Consider the following 22,870-nt stretch of genomic DNA (forward strand, 5'->3'; position numbering starts at 1 on the left):
GTACGCGTGGAAGCCGCGATTCCGAGTTGGGCTCTCTGTTTCCAGGTAAGAGGCACTGTGTCGACACAGTGTGCCTGTGTGTTACACAGTGTCGATCATAAGGTCTATGGTTACCACCGTTACTATGCAGAAAAAAAACAAAAGGCGATAACTAACGAACACGCTAGAAAGAAAGAGAGCAACAACGGTGGTGTGCTATTTCATTCCTTCCTTCCTTTCTTAATTCGCCGAGAAGGTGGTGGAGGGAGAATTGGAGAGAATCAGGCAAGCGCATTGAAGTGCACACTCAGAAAAGAATAGAGGCTAGTTTTCGAACTGCTCGCGTATAAGAAAGATATAAATGCTTTAACAATATTTTACGATTAGTGTGGTTGTAGGTTAGTAGGAAACACTAAGTGAATTAGGCTGTTTTCTTTTAATGTATAAAATGTAACTGAACTTTGTCTTTTCCAGAGACAGTTCTACTGAGAAAAACAAAGAGGGTAAGAAAAAAAAGAGAAGAAAGTTAATCTACTTTACACTACAATAATGTCGTCATCATTCGTAATATTTGAATATTTAGAAGGGAGACAGATGTATTGAGTATATTAATATATCTGTATATACTATTAATTGACTTAGCTCAAGGTAGCATAATGCTAACATCTGTGCCTATGGTACCATCCACTTCTACAAGCAGTTCTGGGCTACCAAGTCCGACTACTGATGCATTTGATGACATTTCAAACAAATTGACAGCATATTTACATCAACTAGCTGGAAATTACGAGATGGACGTCGATGTAATATTTAAAGACCATTGTTATGCTCGGCCTTGTAACTGGAAGCCAGAGAACATTTATGTAAAACCTATTAAAAAACTGTTTTTCTCAAAAAATACTACAAGGTAAGCTTATTTCTGATCTTTAACTTAGTATTATTTTTACGCGAGTGTAATGATTTTACGCGAGTGTGATGGTTTTACGCGAGTGTGATAATTTTACGCGAGTGTGATGATTTTACGCGAGTAGATGTAACCTTTTTTTTGTATCTTGTAGTGATAAGCACAGAAAGGATGAAGAAATTGATGTGGAAAATGTTGATAACGAATCCTCATCATTACCTTTGGATTTAACAAGAGTTAGACATATGATGGACGAATTTGAACGTTTGGCGAGTTTTGCACGACCCGAGGAAGAGGAAGAAGATTGGGAGGAGAAAATAGAAAAAACTTTATGGTCACCAATTCAAAATCGTATATTTACCAAAATTACACGAATATTAAGCTCTGAGAGGCTTGCAAGGTTAGCTAAAGCTAAAAGCGAAACAGAACCAATTTTTCGAAGAACGTCGGTAGATATTGCTGCGAGAAGATTTCGAGAAACATTAGCATCAACTGGATGGGACTGGAGATTGGTTCAATGGCTACATAATTTACTTTTCGAGCATCTTCCTCGGGAATATTTAGCCATCTATCTCGATATCTTACAAGCTTTGAGGCTAAAGATCCCTCAGTTAATCGATAAAATGATTGCTGTACAACCAAACATCAATGCTAAGGGTGGTTCCATAACATGGGAAATGCTTGGGTCGCTCTTAAAACGATCTTGGGATCCAGTCGGACAGAATTTGAGTGGAAATAGACCTGTAAATAAATCTTGATTATTAACGTAATTATTGTCCTGCATTAATAATATAAAAAATGGTAATTAACATAATTGTTTGCAGAAGAAATTGCCCGGAAATCCAATTTTAATAATAGTACCTTCGGGCTTGACAACTGTTTCCTCTCGTCAGCACAAGTGGATCACACAGTTGGGATTATTAGGCGTGGTTGCTACTGTTCACGCTCATATGAGTTTAGCAGCTAACAGAATGACTATGATGGTGTGCATGGATCAATTAATTCAAGCTACAAGAGCCAAAGTACAGGATGTTAGAAATGATTGCCCTGGTAGGCCGATAATACTCGTAGGTTTCAATGCCGGTGCAGCGCTTGCTTGTCAGGTAAAATTATTTTATATATATTTTGCATTATTGCATCAATTTTTTTTTAATTTTTTTTATATTTTATTACTGATTTTTAATTGTTTTATTTTATAGATCGCTCAAATGGAGCATATAACAGCCATTATTTGTATTGGATTTCCTTTCGCAACAGTTGAGGGAAAACGGGGTACGCCCGATGATATGTTAATGGACATTCGCTGTCCTATCATGTTTATTATTGGACAAAACGCTACCCTCGTTAGACCGGACGATTTAGAAGAACTTCGTGAGAAAATGCTAGTCGAGACAAGTTTGGTGGTTGTGGGTACAGCTGACGATCATCTTAGAATATCCACATCTAAAAAAATACTCGAGGGTATCACGCAGAGCATGGTAGATCGATGTATATTAGATGAGATTGGAGATTTTATTGGTAGTATCTTATTGCAACCGCATCCGTTACCACTACGATCAACGATGGCGCCTAATTGTGACAGTAAGAGCAAAAAAGACTCTCACAAACGAAGAAACTCGACTAGTAGTTCCGTAGAAAGTGAACCTAACTCTCCAACTGTGAAAAAATCCCGACCGTCCACACCGGTGTCTTCCACATTATCAATTGGGACGAACGTAGCATCGAGTTCGGTTCCCAAAATCGGTTCATTCAATATTCAATCCAATATGACACAAGTAAGTGGACAAGTTACAAATCACATTTCTACTATGAAACGGAAGCGGCTCACAAGCAATCAGAGAAATCAAACCACCGAACTGAAGAATCCTAAGCATCCTGGACAGGTACTTATACTTATATAATACATTGTGAGATATTTGTATTGGTCGATAAAACGCTGACACGCTATTAAAATTTACCCTGTACACGTTAATTATAGATATACGCTACAAATAATAATTTCAATTATATATACTACATATAATTTTTTGTAGACCAACGCTAATTCGGAAAATGGCATAACGCTCAATATTGGCACGTTAGCAAGTTTAGCGCCAATAGGACCGATACGTTTAGCACCTACCACAATGAGTCAATCTACTACAACGACTTCTTCTAAAACGTCTAATATATCCAAATCTTCGGCCGCGAGTGTTAAAATACCGAAGATTTCAAATCTGCCACTGCAGAATATTTCAAAAATGAAAACAATAGTGTCTCCTAATAAATCTTACTCGAATATAGTGTCGAGTAATTTTAGACACGTTAATACGCTTGACAAAAGTGGAGATACTAAATTGGTGAATGTTTTCGCCTCAGGAAATCAAATTAAAGTTAATGCAACTCCTACTGGTAAGATAAATATATAATTAATTAACATTATTAGTACATAAGTATTATCAAAGTTGTCTTTTTTTATTTAATTTAATTTTTTTTTTGTTAATTGAATAGGAAGTAGTAAACCTATGGCGACAAGTGGGACTTTATCGAATCTTTTGCAAAGTGGAAAAAACCCTATCGTGAGCGGTGCATCCTCTGCCCGTACATCATCGGCTTCTAGTATACTACTGACAACCACTAACTCGTCGGCAAATACTGTAACATCGTCCGCATCAACCTCTCCAAAAGGTAGATTACAATTATCTAATCAATTATCAAATAATTTATCTGAAACGTAGTTTTAAATAAATATAGGCTTTATAATTTTGATTCGTCCGTTAACCAATTATAACTTTTGCTTTATGTGAACGTTTTTAAAAACAAAATTTAAAACATTTAATAAATATAATACTATGTTCACTTAAAGTTACATATGGAACCTTGTAGTACATATGTAATTACAGTTTGCTATAATAACTTATTCATAAAAATACGATAATGTTGTAAAACATTATCATAGACAAAAAACCATGTTGGCTAAATCTTTTAAAAACAATATTTTTGGAAAACACATATTTTTATAAAAGATATACTACGTAATATTTCTTAAATTTACATTAATTTGTGATAATTAGCAATTTATTCGGCTAATAATTATTGTAAATTTTTTTTTTTTTTTTGCGAAACTAAAACAGTTCTCTTTTTTAAGGCTGTTTAATATTAATCATATATTGAATTTACTTTGCAAATTCATTCTTTTATACATATATTTTCTTTATAATTAAAATAGAATTACTTAAAAAAATGTTTATTACTTTTGTATTCAATAAATATTTTTTTGTGATATAAATTCGAATTTGTTTACTTCCCAACCTGAATCCTATCCGTCTTGAGTAAAACGATGTAAAAAAAATTAATAAATGTTAATGAATCTGGATAATTTCGAGTAATTGGTTTTGGGAAATTTAATTAATATTTTAATTTACAACAAACGTTTGGGACGGCGATAAACATTCGTTATTACTTGTAACAGTATATCATTGCCCCATATAATACTTGGTAAGAAAAATATTTAACACTTATGGTTTTATTACAGTAAAGTAAAAAATCCTACTTACTCTGAATTTATGCCCATCCTGACATTCACATTACATTATGTATAAAATTGTTTTATAATTACATATTTAAAAAAATAGAAAATATTGAATGTGTTGATATAGTGTCACAGAATATTATTGCATGCTTATAATATGATAATGTTAGCATATTATATTTCTACGATTTAAAACAAATATACCTATATATTTTATAGTGATGGAAGAAACGGCAATGAGCAGTGATTCTCACTTATTGGACATATCCAAGTCGGCGCATTTACCACGGCAAGGAATCGTATCCAATAACACTGATAACTCTCATAATACATCGTGCGGTAACATAGTGATTGTCGAGAATTCCCTCCAAAATAGAAGCGCATCTTCGTCGGTGATAGTTCCGCTTAGTGGTCAAGGCTCCAATTTTCTTCCGTTATCCAGCAAGCTGAACATCTCACAAAACTCGATGAAAACAATGCCAAAGATCACGGTGAATGCTAACAATTTGCAAAGACTACAAAAAGGGAAACCTCAAGGTGCCCAAAAGCAAAGCCTTGGAAATGACATAGACGATGATTTAGGTAACATATTAGATATACCGATAATATTTGCTAAAGATGACGACAATCTGAGTAATATAAATAAGATGCCAGTAGTGACGCAAACGACGTTGACTAAAGAGCCTCAAGAGAGACCAAAATTAAACAGCACCACCAAAGTAGTTTTAATCAGCAATAAGCAGGACAAATTACCGAATAAACTCGGAGCAGCCTCTGCGCAAACCGTTATATGTCCGAATATGCCTGTGCAAAACTTAAATCAATTGATATTGCAGACGCGGTCACAGAATAGCGGCGTCTCGGCGAAAAGTAGAATCGGCGTGCCGATAGAAAATCGATTAGTACAACCTACGATAAAATATACCAAAATCATACTAGCTAAAAGAAACTCACAACCCGTTCAGCAAAACGAAAAAACCGAGCAAATTGCAACTAGAAAAATTTCAGAAGACATTAATGCGCCAAAAATCTTGACTTTTGAGAAAAGCGAGCACAGATTTGTGCAAGCGCAATCGTCTCTGTTATCTACAAATCACGACGATCGCATTGATAACATTCTCGAGATTGAAGACGCTATTAAAACGAATATTATCGAACGAAAATATATACCGTCTGCAATTGACAAAATACCGTCCGCAACTCTCGACAACGATTGTGAGGTTTTCAATGAGACTAAATTAGACGAGATCGAACATAATTCAGAACAGCCGGTTTTCGGTAATATCGGCGAAACGTAAACGTAGAATACATAGCATGCCCGACGATAATATTAATTCCACGATATGTGAGAAAATATTTGCAATTATTATCATTTGAAAGTGTTAGTATTAAATACAACATTCGCAAAGGCGGCCGCGCGCATAATATTCACATATTAAAATATTACTTTTGTTTTATAAGATGTATCATTATCGTATTCAACATTATACACAATAATTACCCTATTCTATATCACACATTGATCACATACTGGTCACTAAGCTTTAATAATGGTTAATAATACTTTGTTACTACAATGAGATTACAATACGATCTATTTTAAAGTTCCATATATACATAGATTATGTTTGATGCCAATAAACAAAAGATATGTGAGTGTACGTGAAAAAGATTAGAATATTACAATTATTGTTTAATAATTAAAGTATCTGATAGTATTAAAAATACGTCGCACGCAAAAATGTTTTATATGCATAAAATGTTCGCCGATAGATTGACTTATAAATAAAAAAAAAAATTAAATTAACTAATAATAATGCAGTTTCGTAAATTGCTTAATTAAAATGCCAATTTCTTATTATGATTAATTAATGGACATGTCTAAAGTATGCCGTGTATAAAAATATGTTATATTAATATATTATGTAGTTAAATTACAAATAAACTATTACGAGACGAAATGTTTTAATTATACTTTTATCTTCAAAAAATAGTTAATTTAAAAAAAATTGTATTTATATTAAAAAAAATAAAAAAGTTAAAAAATCTTACAGATAAATATGTATTAAAATTATAAAATTGTTATGTGCATTTATTAATATTATAACATTTCTATAAAAGCATGCAGTTATTTATTATACGTCTTACCCCAATAAAGCATCACCGTTTTGTGACGTGAACATCACATACATTTTTTTACTTAATTCCGGTCCAATTTTACGTACAGTTGTGAGAGGTCCTGCAGCTCTTCTCATCTGTCAAATAATATCAATTGTTTATCAATTATCCTCAAAAAATCCTATTAAATCGAATCAAATGTAGCGATGGGAGTTAACTAACACGAAGTTAAAAATATGTATCAGAAATAACTAATTAACTTTATATAGTCCAATTATTTAATAAGAAAAAATAAAACTAGAAACACTTACCGCTATATCTTTTAATAAATTTATTCCTTCGTCAGGTGTGCAATTTCTATAAGCCTAAAAACAAAAATATTATATTTAACTTACTATTTAATAAGGAAAGCAGGGACGAACTGTTCAATATTACACAAAAATTTTTAATTCTAACAATACCTTTATAAGCTGCAATGGACTAGGATAGACGGTACATATTGCTTCCGACGTTTCCAAACTACTCAAGTTAAATTGGCATAGTTGTTGCTGCCATAATCTTTTCAATCCATTACCATCTTTGTCCACCCGTACGGTATTCTTATTATCTCCCATAACATACCAATCAAATTTACTTTCCTGGTTCTCTTTTTTCTGCAATTTATACGGTATTTCTGAAATAGACTTTGTATACTGATACACTAATAAAGCCAGATCTTTTGAAGTTTCAATTAATCTACTGGTACATTTGTGTATTATTTGAATTTCAGCTAGGCACATCTCCAACTGCTGTCTCGATACATTTGGTAATGCGTCAAACCGTTGAGTGTCTTTGCTGTTAAATCCGGGTTCTTTATTTTTAGAATTCCGCTTAGACTTTTTTTTTTTCCAATACGCAAAATACTCTTCCATACCGTAGATAATCAGTGTAATATTGTAATTTGGTATCAGATCCATAATTTTCGAGATGGACGTGCAGAAAGTGTCTTCCGCTACGTGCCTCACTGCCTCGTAGCTACTCCAGATTACAACAGCATAATTTTCCAGCTGTATTCTTTTGTTCGTACGTATGCTATTGTCTGCATCGATGTAGTTTTCCTCGATGTTTCTCTGCCATGTAATACTGCTAAGAATCAACTCGTTAGTTACATTATACTTGACACCGGCATCCTGCAGCGTTCTCTCAATTTCTCCTCGTAAAATAATACGGTCAATACCTTGATCAAGATTCACTTCCATGAACTTTAGGCACTCACCAGGCCTGGTATCCTTCAATATTTTTTTTTCGATAATCCTTAACGCTTTTTCTTTTGCTAGAGCCTGTTGACGTTTCATACGTTCTTCCTTCAATGTATCCTTTCTTTTTTTAAGACCATTTTTCTTCGCCTCCTGCGAAGTTCTTTCAATCTGATTGTCCTCCGAGCCGGACGATTTTTCTGGCTGTTCATAATCATCGTTCAAGTTAGAATCGGGAAGGACTTTACTTTGCGACATCAAATTTTCTACAAATTTGTTATGAAACGGCACGTCTGGAATATCAAAATTGTTTACAGCATTAAAATGATATTCGTGTTCGTTGGTGACAGAAACTAACGATTCATCCGAATCACTCAACACGATCACATTCGACATTCTTTTCCTTTTTTTTTTTTTTCTTTTGTTTTCCTTTTTCAGCCTTTTAAATTCACTCAGTTTTGTTTTGTTTTGTACATGCATACATATATAAGGGTGCACTAGTGCTGCACTCATTTATTCCTTACTTCCACATAACTACCATTTCTCTCTAAGCGGAGTATCGGAGTATGGCGGAGTAAGATAAGTGTCAAGTTGCGTGGCGTGCGTCAGATGGGCAAAAATTGAGGGAGAATGGACTTCGAAAGTCCTGACGTTGAAAAGGAATTTCCCGGTTTGTATGCGTCCGAATCGACAAGGAAGAGCAACGAGAGCGACTGTACGTAACGTCATACATACAGTCATACACTTGCGTGCCAAATACGTTTAATTAATGCGCGCGAGGTTATATCGTTTTTATCCCTTTTATTCTACTGATTCGGACAATTTGTTTTCTTACAATAATTAATACATTTCAGTTAGCGACGAAGGTAGTCATGACAAGCATTCCAAAAAGGAGCTCTTAGGCGGAAAGCGTAAGGACAAAAAGGACAGAAAGGATCGAGGTTACGCGACTCTAGAAGGCGAAAGTTCGCCAGACGAAGATCAAGAAACCAAGTAATACTCTTGCCAAAGCATTAATTTTATTATAAGAGCATTTATCATTCATATACGGAATGATAATTAATCCTCAACTAATGTGGCAAAACTTTTTTTATCTTAATGAAGTATGGCTACTTAGATTTGATTTTATCATTTTTAAAAGCAATAAAAGTAATTGAAGAAAACACTTTTAACGATATTTTTATAAAAGAGTAATAAGAAGGAAAGGATATTTTTTGCAATAGCAAATTTAATTTAGATGAGCTTATAATATTTATTTAAATCTAAGACTTTATGATACCAGTTTAGGATTAATGCTTAATTAGTCACTTTTAAGGTAATTTCTTAAATATTTTATGTAATATCAAAATCCAACACATAAATTATTATACAGAAGTCCATCAAAATCAAAAAAGACCAAAGCTTTTAAATTTCCAACTAAAAAAGAAAAAAGGGAAAAGTCAAGAGAGAAGGAATCAAAGGAGAAGGATGCTGAAAAGGAGAAAGATAAGAAAAAGAAAGAAAAGGATGAAAAAGATATAGATAAAGAGAAAAGGAAAGACAAGGATAAAGACAAATCCAAGCAGAAATTAAAAGATAGAAAGAAAGTGAAGCATGAAGGATTAGATATTGGTGGTAAGGCCACAATGCATACAATGAATTCTTATTTTACATTGCTAGATTATTTTTTCTTGTGAAATTTTCGATAGTATTTAATTGTGAAAAAATAGGAGCAGCTGTTTCGACAGAAGAATTAAAACACCTGTTAATCTTATTGTATTAATACATTTCTCTCGAAAACAAGATAGATTTTTTTCTATATATTAAAAAAAAAAGTTTTATTTTAATTAACATTCTGTACGTGTGTGTATATAATATATTTCAGAGGAACAACCAATTTTCGGTGTTAGTCTGCATCTAGCGATCGAAAGAAGCTGTTGTCACGATGGCGTTAAATTACCGTTGGTGGTGCGAGATTGCATAGATTATGTAGAAGAGCATGGGATGAATATAGAAGGCCTGTACAAAGCCCCTAGCGTAAAATCAAAAGTTCAACATTTGAAAAAATTGTACAATAACCGCGAGCCGGTGAATATATCTGAATTTGAACCTACGGTAGCTACGAGTTTATTGATACTCTTTCTTAGGTTTGTATATCTTGAATTCTATTCTTCTTCTTTTTACCATGTGTTTTAAGATCAAACGAAAAAGTACGCATTGTGGTAATATAGAGAACTGCCAGAGCCCATACTGGAGAACAGTGAAATGATATCACGTTTCGAGCAAGCCGCATCGACCAAGGACGTTGCACAGCGGGAAGCACAATTAGTCCAGCTAACGCAGCAATTACCAGAATGCAACAGGATTCTTTTGGCATGGGTTATATTACATTTAGACAATGTTACCGCGCGAGTATGTTTAAATATTAAATTACATACAAACATTAAATAATCTTTAAAATATTTAGATCTATTTGGAAGTAAGAATTTTTTTTTTTTTAGAAAATTAATAATAAGCTATTTTAATTTAATTTAAATAAATTTTACTTCAGGAGAAAACAACAAAAATGAACGCGCAAACGATATCGATGACATTAAGTCCAGTTTTGCAAATGAGTCACCGATTGTTATTGGCCTTATTATTTCACTGCAAAGCTTTATTTTCAAATGTACAATTGACAAAATATGTACCACCATTATCATCCGGTTGTGTCAATCTGCCAAATTCCGTGGAAGGCATAGCTGCGGAACTATCAAAACAAGAATCATTACTTTCCCAAATTCACATGCAGATGAATGCCGGTTTTGTGACGAAATCTCGGGAAGATCAAATGTGGGAGGTACAACGAATGATAACTCAATTAAAGGTACAACTACAAAAACGCTTGAAAAATTCATATCGTGTAAAAAAATTTTTTTTTAACATAAATCACATTTTATAGAGAAAATGTAAAACTGTTCAAAAATTGGAAGGTACCACACAAAAGAGTTTAGATGAAGAAATAAAATCGACCGATAACGTTCCAGTAGAATCTATCTCGCAAAAATTAAAGACGGCAGATGAAGATTCTGAGCAAATAATACCGGCCGATGCTCAGTCGTCATCTAACTCGACATTACTAAAGAAAAATAGCAAATTGCTACAAAGTGCAGAAGAGGCAAAAGAGAAGTCTTCTTACTCTACAAGTACCAACGCAAACGGAACGCAAAATGAACAAAATATAATTAATACACAAGAAAAGGATGTGGTTGATTCTGTGGTTGACGTGGGTTCGACGGTTACGCCGCAGGAATCTGAAAATATACCGAATGATAAAACAAACGGTACATCATTAATAACACAATTTTTTTCTTTTCCCTCAAGTTACGTATTAAATATCGTTAATCTTATGTGCAGAACCTGAAGAAGATGTAATAGACAAGTTGCGAGAAAGGCTCATCTACGAGGAATTGTTGAATATGCAAGCGTTATTGAAATCTCGCATTAATCAGGAGAAAAATGAAATTAAACGATTGATGGAGACGCTGACAGAAAAAAGTATAAAACAAGAAAAAAAGAAACCTAAAGAGAAAATGCACTCTCCTAACGAAGCTGAAATGACGGCCATGATACAGCTAGTCAAAGAAAATCAGTTACTTGAGGTACATTTATTTATGTCAGTGCAATCTTATTCTTTTTCCGTATATTTATAATTTTTTTTTCTTTGTTATAGAAAAAGATGACGACGTTGATACGTAGTATTATCGAAGAAAAAGATGCTTGTGTAGAATTACGTGTGCAACTAGCAGTGCATCAACTAATGGCCAAAACTTGACCATAAACCTAATCTATTGTATTGAAATCACAATATTTTTATGCTATAAAGATATGATCTGAAATTACGTTTTTGCACATAATGACCATATATAGTTTATAACATGTTATAATCACACATGTACCATTAACTCGTTCGATTTCTCTGTGAAGTAATAAAATGTATAAAATGCAACCAAAAAATTTATAATGTTTTTATAATTAAAGTTTCTCATTAAACACACACATATATATATATAAGGATAAATGAAAAAATAAGTAGCATCTTTTAAATATTCAAACAAGGTAAATATAAGAGATTTTTTTTTCTTTTTTAGAGAAAAAAAAATCTATTTCTATATAATATATCACCAAAAGTATTAATATATTATTATCGTATATTAAGGTTTACCAAAAAAAAGTAATTTAGAATTGAGGGGACAATTTTTCATGTGCTCAATGTATATTTACAATATTATCTGATAAAGGTACAGCGCTGAATATCGACCCGTATAGGTTTGCGTATAATCTTGGTAATTGCTGTTTTGTGTATTATAGTATATGTAAGAAAAAATTATACGCCTGATATAGTTATTCCTTTTTGTTTTTCATTCTTTTTAAGTTTTTAAGTTCTTATATGTGCATCTGTATAAAAATCTATCGAATGTCCTCGGTAGAACACACACAGAAAATGAGATTGCGCTGAGGAAATGATACAGATTCTCGCACTTATCAACAGAAAAAGATCACGCAGCCTTGTATGACAACCTTGTAATATGAATAAGCAGACTTTTTAGCAACGCAATATCGTACCGTGTCATAAAAAAAAAATTGTATTTTTACAGGTACATCTTATATATTCAATGCGATACTTTTCCTTTCTCTCATTTGTCGAGAACAAGATCGAGTGACAGATAATACAATAATGTACTCTTACAGCATCACTATCACAGTGTAATACAACAAATTGCTAAGAATTATAGCATACGCGATATTTACGATCAGTAAGGATAGTTTAACTACCAAAGTCATGAAACTGTAAATATCAGTTTCGCTTAACAATCCTGTAATTATAGAAAATATTGTATGTGTAAATTTATCACACAATCTTTATAGAGACAGCTGCATTGGATTTTGGTGTTTTAATGTCATTTGATTGTTTTACTAATTGTAATGCATCAAATAAGCTTTATATAGGATTATAATTTTAAGGATGCTATATTAAAAAGCCTTTTCTACTGTACCTTCATTCCAATGACAATCACAAAAAAAGCATTAGTAAATTACGAGTATGAGTACTAAATTTCAAAAGAATATCTTATTGCCTGTTTGCAAATAAACACATAGGCTTTTACAAAGCCTATAAAGTAATTTACGAAATATTATAATAAAAAATGGAATATATGTGTATATATCAATATGTGTGTAAAAAAATAAAGGAATGTTTTCACTCTTTCCTTTTTCTTCTACAGCCAATAAATCTTTTAACAATATTTACAAGGAAAGAAAATGATGAAGTATGTTGCGACACAGGATCAATATTTTATCCTACTTATTTTGCGATTGTTTGATTGTTTAATTATCCCAGTTATTTATCTTGCAAAATATATCAAGTATTTGATACTTATTTATATTCACTGATGAGAATTTAAACATTTGATAATTGTGATGTAGAGTATTATAGAAACAATGCTGCTAAACAGAAAATCGCTCAAAATACGACATTTTGCTTTATACATATATAATCATTTTTAAGTCATTGTAAAATTAACGAATATCCCCTAACATCTCGTAACATCTATTTCACTTATCTATCTTTTTTTTTCCTGATAAAGTATAATAATAATTATAATAATAATGTAATAATACAATAATAATAACAATTATATATTCTTAAGTGAATCTTTGTATGATAAATTTAATGATCTTCATTTACATCGTTCACATTATTCGTAACTCACTGAATAATATAGCTTCATAGCTCTTTATTCGAATAAATTTTAAGTAATGAGTGTATCGTGATTTGCGTCTTTGCTCTCATTTCTCTTTCTTTCTCTCAATCACTTTCGCTCTCTTTTCTACAATATGAAAATTTGTAATGTCGTAAATGGCTTTCTTTAAATCACATATTCGTGTGTACATTTTCAAATAAAAACTCGCAGTTCGTTAAAAAAAAAATTTTATTGTAAATAAAAATAATGTTGGCTTCCTATTCTAGAACGTATAAAGCCCGTATCAGTTTAGTGATTAAGAGTTAGATTAAATTGAAATTAACGGATTAAGGCAGTTTATTAAATTTGATATTTCTATTTCCTCTTCTGACTGGTTAAATTTCAATTCAAGCTCAATTTTAATCTCTAATCTAATACATTTAATACACGATTAATACATGAATAAATATAATATCAAAAACTTTATTAATAAAATAATATATGTAAATGTGTACCAATACTTGAATATTGTAACACTTAAAATTAAAAAAAAACAACGAACTAAAGAATGTTAAAATATTTTAAATATAATCGCGTAATAATTTTCTCGTAAGATTTAATAAAGGCAACAAATTTTTTAATTTAACTAAACATTACATTATTTGTAAAAAAGTAATTCTAAAAAACTTATTTATGTATAAAAATTCAATAATGCTCGAGAGAATAACTTGTGAAAAAATTTGAATATATCTTCGTTCGCCTACATCTTTCAACATATTAAAAGCTATAATGTGAAATTAATTTTGATATAAAAAATGTTATATTTATTTCTATTAAAATGAGCCAGAAACAATGATATGACTAAATGTATGTACGTGAACTTTGTGTGTGCAATATATATTAATCTATGCGCGATGTTAAATTCTGATTGTTTACGAGACTAATAAATTCAAATATAAAAATAACGAAAAAAGGTATTAAAATTTATATAATATTTTTATTTGACCGTGTATATGAATATAGATTTATTGGTTAAAGAAAAAATAGTGCAATTGTTAATACCTAAAATTTGTTAAAAAGACAAAAGGAAAAAAACAGGATTAAAAATTTTTTTAATTATCTTTTTATCTTACTGTTCGTAGAAATAAAAATTGGTATGCGTATAAATGAGTGGTTAAAAAGATAGAATAGGAAGCCAAGCTGTAATTTATGTAAAACAATAATATTTATTATTTTCTTATTCGTCTAAAGCCAAAATTTTATAATTTGACCATTAATTTAGAGTTTCACTCGCACACACATTCAAGCATTTGGCAGACAAGAACCTCTAAAAAAGTCTAAGTCAAAGAGAGCAGTATTACTACGAAGTCATCATATCATTGACTGAGTTTGATATATTAGGTCCTTTTAGAGCATCATTTATATCTCTTCTAAACATTGATAAATTTTGTGTAAACCTACAATAAGATGTTATAATATTAAAAAAATCCATAGAATGTATAATTAAATTAATATTATGTAATTTCTGTTTTCTTACCTATCTCTATTTTTCGTGAGTAAATTTCTTTCAATCCCGTTCATCAAATTTTCAAACCATTGGGCCATTGCTCCTTGCTTATCAACTGGTTGACTTCTAATAATATTTTCCCTTAATTGGTTAAAATACTACAAAAACGAATATGATAAATTTTATTTATACATATATAAACAACTTACGTACACCATACGTATGCACACACATGCACAAAAAAAATATATAAAATAATATATTATTTATAGAAATTATTACACTAAAATACTGAATTAACACATAAAAAATTATCATTGCGAACTTACGTCTTCATTTAACAATATGAGACCTAACAAAGGACGAGACATGCTCCATTGATTTCTACAATCTTCAAACATTATCACATTTAAAACAGTACTTAAAATTTGCTGAAGTATTTCTGGATGCTGTTTCAAAACTTGCAAAAATAATTCCCCTCCTCCAGGAACAACTGCATTTTTTCTCCCGGGATATCCTGAAAATACAATTTTTCATGTAACATATTTCCTATCATTTTTTTGTATTAATACAATTTCATTAAAACTATGTAATAATTTATTCTTAAATATTTGTAATTATTATAATTATTAAACATACCTTTTTGATAAAGTTGTTTAAACAAATATGTAACAATGTGATCGAGAGTTGCACAACAACCAGTACAGACCATAGTATCTGAAAAGAGAATATCGTATTCTTATTTCCAGATTATGTTACTGGAATAAAACAAGAACATACATATATATTTAAAAAATTTATATTACGATCAAAATATGTAACGAAAAAGAAAAAAATGTACATATATATATATATATATATATATATATATATATATATATACATACACATATACGTATATGTATATATATGTTTGTATTAGATCGTGTGTATACAAGATCGATCTTATTGCAAAATTGCAAATTGAAGCATGATACATGCTACGTAATAATACATGCAACTGCAATTAGTAAATTAGTTATTATAAGACGTACATAATTTTTAAATTAATGTTAATGTATGTAAGTAATGTCAGCTGTGCGGCTGATTATTTATACCAGACCCATTATTTGATTTCGTTTCAATAAAAACAGAAAATTGCTCTAATAATAGTCGTAGAGCATATTGCAGATAATATAGTTAAGTGATTTTTGCATATTGGATTTTATTACGTTTGGAGCCCAGGTTCCACATACTCCAATCCTCTTACAGTCTATATCCTTTTAATGTTATTTGTAAAATAATTTTTTTTTTCATGTGCATAATAAAAATACTCGAAATATGTGAGTTGCATTTCAAACTGTTGCATAGTGATTAATATCTATAGGCAGATGTTCATTCCAAGCAATAATGCAAAAATTCTTTCAAATCTTGAAATTAATGCAGAATTTTTTAATATAGAAAAAAAAGATCGCAATCTTAAGCATGTTTATACAATTAAAAAAATATTTAAAAGATAATTTAAAATACCGATTTTTATTACAAAAATGTGTAACTATTTTTATCTTGCGTGTACCTATGTATACCTGTGTATTAAATCAATTAATTTTATCGAATGTAACTTTACAGATAAATTAAAACGTGTTCAAATGAATTCAAGATATAGCATGAGGATATAAGGAGCAGTAGTACCAAAATATAATCAGCCGCACAGACCTGTATAGAAGTCTTTTTGCGCACCTAGTGCTGTAAGGCCTTCGCTGATACTGGAGAGAACGTAGAGGAAAACCCTAGGTTCCAAAGTGGATAAAAAGACCATGTGATCTTGCGCCAGACATTCGAGTAACAAATAATATGTTGCTGATAGTTTCGGATAATGCTATCGAAAAACAGTATATAAAGGACAATACAATAAGTTGTTGATTCGAACAACTTTTGTCTAAAATATTTCGTTATTTACCTAATATTTTTTTAGATGTTCAAGGAAAACTCTGTAACGTTTTCAGTATTTAACTTAGGACATCTCAATAACTATTTCTCAAAAAGAAAAGTAGTACAGAATTTTTCGACTAGATTTTGTCTTAAAAGTATATTATTACGATAGTGTCCCAACTTAAAAAAATTTTGTTTTAAACATACGTAAAAGTGCTGAAAATTTCAAGGCTATTAATGTAATTGTGCAATAACATATATTTAAGATCAAATTTAGTCGAAAAGTTCTGTGTTACCTTCCTTCTTGATAAATAATCATCGAGATATTACACAATAAAATCAAATATTTAATAAGTTACTAAGTTTGTCTTGAATATTTAAAATAATATTAAATAAATAATTTAAAAAGAAAAGTTAATTTAAATAATAAATCAAAAAAGATAATATAATTAAAAGATATAAGTTATTATTTGTAAAAATTAAAATGAGCCTAATTTGGCAGTGATAAAATCACTTATGACAAAGCACGCACACGCGCAAGCACGCATGTGCGCGTGCATAGATGCTAATGTATTTTAATTAGAAAAAAAAAAATTATCTATATAGTAAATAAAATGTTAATAATACTATGTATACTTACCAAAAGATCAGTTTGTGGAATACTAAGGAGCAATTTGACAAATGTATTAAGAGCGTTATCCAACGCTTCATCACCGTAAAGTCTAAATACTCCAAAGTTTACGTAACTTCCACATAAGGCTGCCTTTAACATACTGAAGCATATACTTATTCCTTTAAGTTTTAAAGGATAAATCTGATCCTTGGGTACTTCGACATTTAGTATATGATTGCCATAGCTACATATTATTTTGCTGGCTTCGCGAAACAACAGAATTCCATTTGGAGATGATGCATCGAATTGTAATCGTTGACTCCTATTTTGTACTAATTCAGCAAATAATTTTAGGACGGGCGTTGTCACCTGCGGTTCGTGATGCCACAGCTCCACAGCATGTAATAAAATCGGCGTATAATTCGGATATCTAAAGTTAGAAAAAATACCGATAATAAAATAAAACAATTGCTTTTTAATATTGCAAATAAGAAAATTTTTTAATTTTACACACACATACACATACGTACATCCAATCAAAGAGCATCATGTAAGATGTTTTGGTGTTGAATGCATAAGCTAAGCCTCTGAGATCTCGCGCCAAACCAATCAGTGCTTTCTTTGCTTCTTCTGCTGCAAATAGAGGGGTATCTGCAGCACCCATTAATTGGCCAAGGCTTTCCAACGCACCTAAAATTATATAAAAAAAAATTACTTGCTGCATAAAATACTTACGAAACAGCACTGGCTAAAATGTCAATAAATTTGCTTACCTGTAAGAGGTAACATAAAAGTGTGAAATCTTTCCTCATCTTCACCTAAATCTACCATCAGTAATCTACCAAGAGACGTGTAAAACATTGACCTACAACGCATTTCTGTCACAGCAACATTATTTCCCAAAAATGGAAAGTGTTCTCGCTAACGATACAAACATTAATAATTAATATTGTAATTAAATTAAATTTAAACAATATTAAACAGTAGTACAGCTATGTACCGTATGATTGTTGAGCATAAATTGTACTTCTTCCAATTTGACAAGTTTACGAACGCAACTATAACCCACTGATAAATCATTTAGAAGTTGTAACGTCTTGGAAATAATTTGTTCGCTCCTACCCCAATACTTCAAATTCGTTATTCTGCAAATGATCATGTATGCGATATTTATACAGAATACGGTAAAGCACACAAGTGTTAAATAAATTACTTACATTTTCCGAATAAAAATGCTGAGAACCATCGCTTCATCATTAAGACCCAATACATCAGACAATCTCCTGTACACTTTAGAATTTTTTTGAACTTGATCCCCGACATAAATTTTCCGAAATTGTTCGAAAAAACTCAACATTGCTAGTTCAAGTTTCTCACAGCCACCTTGCGCAAGTCTTGAATCGGTTAGATTCATCAATTGAAGTACTCTGCAAACTAATTCTCCGTCCATAGCATCGAACTCTTCATTGCTATTAAATGCAACTCTACCACCTATAACACCACCTGCGAAAGATCAGAAAAAAAAATTATAGAAAAATTGTTATTCGTCAAAATAATATATCGATGATTTTTTTTTTATTTACCTATGATATATACAAGCCATGTGAGTTGTCCCTCTTGGATTGCAATGTCGATTTGTTGCGTCGGCGATACCGTTTGCGTCATTAGCTCTTGATACGTTCTTGCAGCTTGATCGAACAGTTGGACTAGCAAAGTGCACGTTTTCTGATACTCGCATCTACCGATGACCGATATTTGTTCCAATTGATGTTGAACTACTCCTAAATCATCCAATGGATCTTCCAAGCGTTCTCTGACCACTACCGCTACCGATTCGAGTCTCGAGGTGATGTATGCATTTGTAACCTCTGGCGTGTACGTATTTAATAAATGTGGATCGCCTGCTTTTACATACGGCATTGAAGATACCATTCTTTGCCACAGAGTTAAAAGATAGTGTAGACTGTTTGGCGCAAATTGCCACATTTGTAAGCTCTGTACTGTAAACTTCGCGATCAGTTGTATCGCTTCGGGATAATCCTCCACTAAAACCAACTCTCCAAGCTGGAAATTACTCTTTAATCGAGATAATAATCTACAAAACTCATGATAGTTTCCTGGATCACTGAGACCTTGAGGATTCTGTAGTATGTGCTTAATACCATTGACTAAATGAGTTAGAAATTTTGCCCTCTCTGTATTAGAAAATAAACTTCGTCTGACAGACGCTATTTGAACCAGACATGAAAGTGCCAAACACGATAATGTATTAGGTAGACTGTGATATAAATCAAAAAATAATTTTAGGGAAGTAAAATCCAGAAATGCGGGCCTCCAACTCGTTGGGATTTGTACTGTGTTAAGATCGTCAGAACTTTCGTCGGTTGACGTACCAATAAAGTCAAATGTTAAACAATTTTGCGCAAGTTTCAACAATTGTCTTATTAAGCCATGCTGAAAAAAATTAATGTAAAGATAATAAATTAATACAAAATTTAAAAAACTACTAATTACAATCGTAATGCATATGTCATACCATACCTGCGCTTCATCATTAAAATTTAAATTTTTACAATTTTCACGGGCTGTACTTAATAACGTACACGATAACCTGAATATTTCAAATAGTTGTGTGTCTCTAAAGCTACTCGCTATTCTTCTATGTTTTGTCAGAGATCTATTTGCATCAGCTTCCGATATTTGATTCATTTCACATGTCAATTGAGAGAGCAGCTGTACTCCTATCATACAATGCTCCACTGATCCCTTTAATCGCAACAAAAAATTATTAATCATAAGATAATGGACACGGGAAAACGCAAGATGTAAGAAATAAATTCGATATGCCGAACCTGAAGAAACTTGGCTATGTCGTTGACTACATTTCTGAAGACAAACTCTTCTTTATCGGAATCGAACCATCCAAGCTTTGATATCCTAGCAAATAGCGTAACCAAAGCCTGTATCACAAAATTCGGTAACTTTGGTTGTGTTGCTAAATAATTGAGTACGTAATTTCCTGCAAAAGACATTGAAGTAGATACGGCGGCACATGCCGCTTTGCGTTCCCATTTACGTCTAAGAAAACGTTATTGAACAGATCGTCACTTACGTATATCAAGCCTCTGTTGTAAGCTGAGTGTTGTCGTCAGTTGACCCTGCGCCGAACGTGACACTAGCTTCGTCAAGGTAGTAGCGGCCAGTAATTGAGCATATGCAGAATCTCCGCGGTCCAGGAGAAGCTGGCACTTTGTAAGCGTATCCGGAGCATTTTGAAAAGCGACCAGGGCCTTCTCCGCCTCCGCACGATGCGCCGAATCTTGCGACTCGTACAGTTGCTTGCATAGCAACTCCAGCTGCCGTACTTCCTGTATGTGATCCATTCTTAATCACACTGTTTCAATCCGTTTCCTTAAGACTTCCATTTAAATGGGAGTTTAAAAAGTTTTGCAACAAGATATGTATATATATATATGTATGTATATATATGTATATCCACTTTTGTGTTGCCGCGGCAAATCTTTATTAGTAACTTGCCCAGTGATTGTCCCAAACATTTACAATTTTACAATGTACTGTCGTATCATTTGTGCTGGCCAGATCGCAGTTTAATTAGGCTTACTTAGATGGAGTTGAGACCAGACAGAGAAATCTGATGACAGTTTCGTTTTTTTTTTTTTCCTTTTCTTTTCTTTCTTTCTTTCTTTTTTCTTATACAGGGTGATGCATCCGAAACATCGCAGCATTTATATTCTCTAATTGTACGAGAGAATGTATCTCTAAAAGAAATCGGTGAAATCGAAAGTTATATCGATGTATGTTGATAGTAATTCGGTCCAAACCGCATTGCATATTGCATGTGATTGCATCACGCGTTAGTAGACGAACTGGTCAATTATATACATACTTTGTATTATATCAACAATATATAGCTATTGCATTTTTTTATTTTCGTTATTTATATATTCAATATAAATCGAAACACCCGCCGCTCTGTGATAAACAAATAAATTCTCAATTGGGAGATTTTATTGCAGTTAACACAAGGCTTTATTAACGTAATTTACAGACGTTTTTTTTTTTTTTTTTTCTTTTCGATCTATATTAAACTATATCGAGAAACATTTTGTAATCGGCTGATTATTCCGAGGTAGAATATTGTGCGAAATAACCAAAGTACGTATGAAAAGATTAAAAGAAAGCGCCCTGCGAAGCGGTGTCACCGTGTGTCACGTTTAAGTGGCGTAACTCGTAAATTATACAATATTTACATGCTTCGCATGACAGACACACGCACACACAAACACACAAGCGCCGCGCAATCGCGATAATGAGACGTAAAAAAAAAATGTCGATCTCTCTCTCTCTCTCTCTTTCTCGGTAACGAACGCTTTGCTGACTTGCCAGCGGTTATTTCGCCGATTAATTGCGCACAAGATACGTCTTATCGGAACGAGGGACTCGAGAGGGCCCAGGTGACGTGCGAGACTACGCGGACCTCTCGCGGGGCCATAGATTACGCGCGAGCGACAGGTTGTAAATAAACATCGCGGGTGAAAATCGTGAAGACGCGAATGTCAAACTCACTCACGAGATGAAGTATAAGCGCGCCTCGCGGGCTCCGCGGCGCACAAAGAACCGCGTCCGTACGTCCTAGGATAAACAATCGACGACAAGTTCACAACGCAGCAGAGCACTTTTCTCATCGATATCGACGCCGACGCCGACGCGCCGCAGCTCCGCTACCATTCGACACGATCTGGCATAGCACACCACCGTCGATCAGATGATATCTGTCCCGGGCGTCGACTGTCCCCTTCGGATCAATCAGCGGGCACGTCGGGGGTGACAGTCGCGGCGGAGCCGGTAGAAAACCACCGTGAGAAACGGAGCGACCCAGCGGTACGGCGCGAACGAACTGCGTCGTGCCGGGGCACTCCTCGAACGTCGGGAACCAGCCAAAGTCAGCCACGACCTTCCTGACTGAATCCGAGAGATGCGGCGAGCACGCGCCGCACGCACGGAGGACTTCACGCGCGCACACGCATGCACGCGCGCAACGGTCGCGTTTCCGGAGCTGACACGCGCGGAAATCCGGCATGGATTCCGCCGGCGAGTCGCGGCTGCTTCGCGCGGGCCCGCTCCCCTCGCGCGTCGCGGTCAATAGCGTCGGCGTCGCGCGCGGGACACGCCGATTATTCTCGTCGCCGACTCACCTGTTCGTCCGCCATTTTCCGCCAGTCCCGTATTATCTATAGTCAAGCTAAGATCACATGCCAGCCTCCATCTGCGGCCGCTGCCGGCGCATGTTTACACCCACAATCTATCGTACTTTGCACGCGTCTCGTCTACCGTGTCCACGGGGACCTGGCGCCATCTTCTTTGCGCCA

General features: G+C 33.2%; 4 protein-coding genes across 9 annotated transcripts; 2 read left to right on the top strand and 2 right to left on the bottom strand.

The window, feature by feature from the left end:
• Positions 1-41: 41 nt before the first annotated feature.
• Rcd1 (Reduction in Cnn dots 1) lies at positions 42-6,350 on the top strand. Of its 2 annotated transcripts, XM_070660220.1 has the most exons (9): positions 44-377; positions 454-482; positions 622-886; positions 1,038-1,626; positions 1,708-1,986; positions 2,083-2,766; positions 2,917-3,274; positions 3,374-3,550; positions 4,614-6,347. In XM_070660220.1, exons 3-9 carry the CDS (start codon positions 636-638, stop codon positions 5,690-5,692), a joined length of 3,417 nt encoding a protein of 1,138 aa, XP_070516321.1. In that variant the 5' UTR covers positions 44-377; positions 454-482; positions 622-635; the 3' UTR covers positions 5,693-6,347. The 2 variants fall into 2 exon arrangements, with proteins under 2 accessions (XP_070516322.1, XP_070516321.1); XM_070660221.1 differs by having other exon boundaries at positions 42-377; positions 454-886; positions 1,711-1,986; positions 4,614-6,350.
• Positions 4,946-8,260, bottom strand: Mms4 (Methyl methanesulfonate sensitivity 4). Its single transcript, XM_070660242.1, has 3 exons — positions 6,974-8,260; positions 6,824-6,877; positions 4,946-6,649 (listed from the first exon to the last, which is right to left on the bottom strand). The coding sequence occupies exons 1-3, from the start codon at positions 8,258-8,260 to the stop codon at positions 6,539-6,541; spliced, it is 1,452 nt and encodes a 483-aa protein (XP_070516343.1). The 3' UTR covers positions 4,946-6,538.
• A 27-nt stretch (positions 8,261-8,287) lies between these two features.
• Rlip (Ral interacting protein) lies at positions 8,288-11,722 on the top strand. Its single transcript, XM_070660227.1, has 9 exons — positions 8,288-8,462; positions 8,602-8,740; positions 9,120-9,361; positions 9,612-9,873; positions 9,958-10,138; positions 10,278-10,592; positions 10,668-11,049; positions 11,123-11,367; positions 11,439-11,722. The coding sequence occupies exons 1-9, from the start codon at positions 8,378-8,380 to the stop codon at positions 11,538-11,540; spliced, it is 1,953 nt and encodes a 650-aa protein (XP_070516328.1). The 5' UTR covers positions 8,288-8,377; the 3' UTR covers positions 11,541-11,722.
• Positions 11,723-11,962: 240 nt separating this feature from the next.
• On the bottom strand, positions 11,963-22,829 carry Ranbp16 (Ran-binding protein 16). 5 transcript variants are annotated; one of them, XM_070660226.1, is made up of 15 exons: positions 22,697-22,829; positions 20,593-20,848; positions 20,333-20,499; positions 20,022-20,246; positions 19,064-19,934; positions 18,698-18,983; positions 18,481-18,625; positions 18,254-18,401; positions 18,011-18,170; positions 17,508-17,910; positions 16,676-16,814; positions 15,596-15,673; positions 15,286-15,473; positions 14,987-15,114; positions 11,963-14,906 (listed from the first exon to the last, which is right to left on the bottom strand). In XM_070660226.1, the coding sequence occupies exons 1-15, from the start codon at positions 22,709-22,711 to the stop codon at positions 14,810-14,812; spliced, it is 3,306 nt and encodes a 1,101-aa protein (XP_070516327.1). In that variant the 5' UTR covers positions 22,712-22,829; the 3' UTR covers positions 11,963-14,809. The 5 variants fall into 5 exon arrangements, with proteins under 5 accessions (XP_070516327.1, XP_070516323.1, XP_070516326.1 ...); XM_070660222.1 differs by having other exon boundaries at positions 20,593-21,259; positions 22,697-22,803; XM_070660225.1 differs by lacking the exon at positions 22,697-22,829 and adding an exon at positions 22,072-22,162 and having other exon boundaries at positions 20,593-21,259.
• Between the last annotated feature and the right edge of the window lie 41 nt (positions 22,830-22,870).

Source organism: Cardiocondyla obscurior, linkage group LG08 (genome assembly GCF_019399895.1).
Source record: "Cardiocondyla obscurior isolate alpha-2009 linkage group LG08, Cobs3.1, whole genome shotgun sequence".
In the NCBI taxonomy this organism is placed as follows: Eukaryota; Metazoa; Arthropoda; class Insecta; order Hymenoptera; family Formicidae; genus Cardiocondyla; species Cardiocondyla obscurior.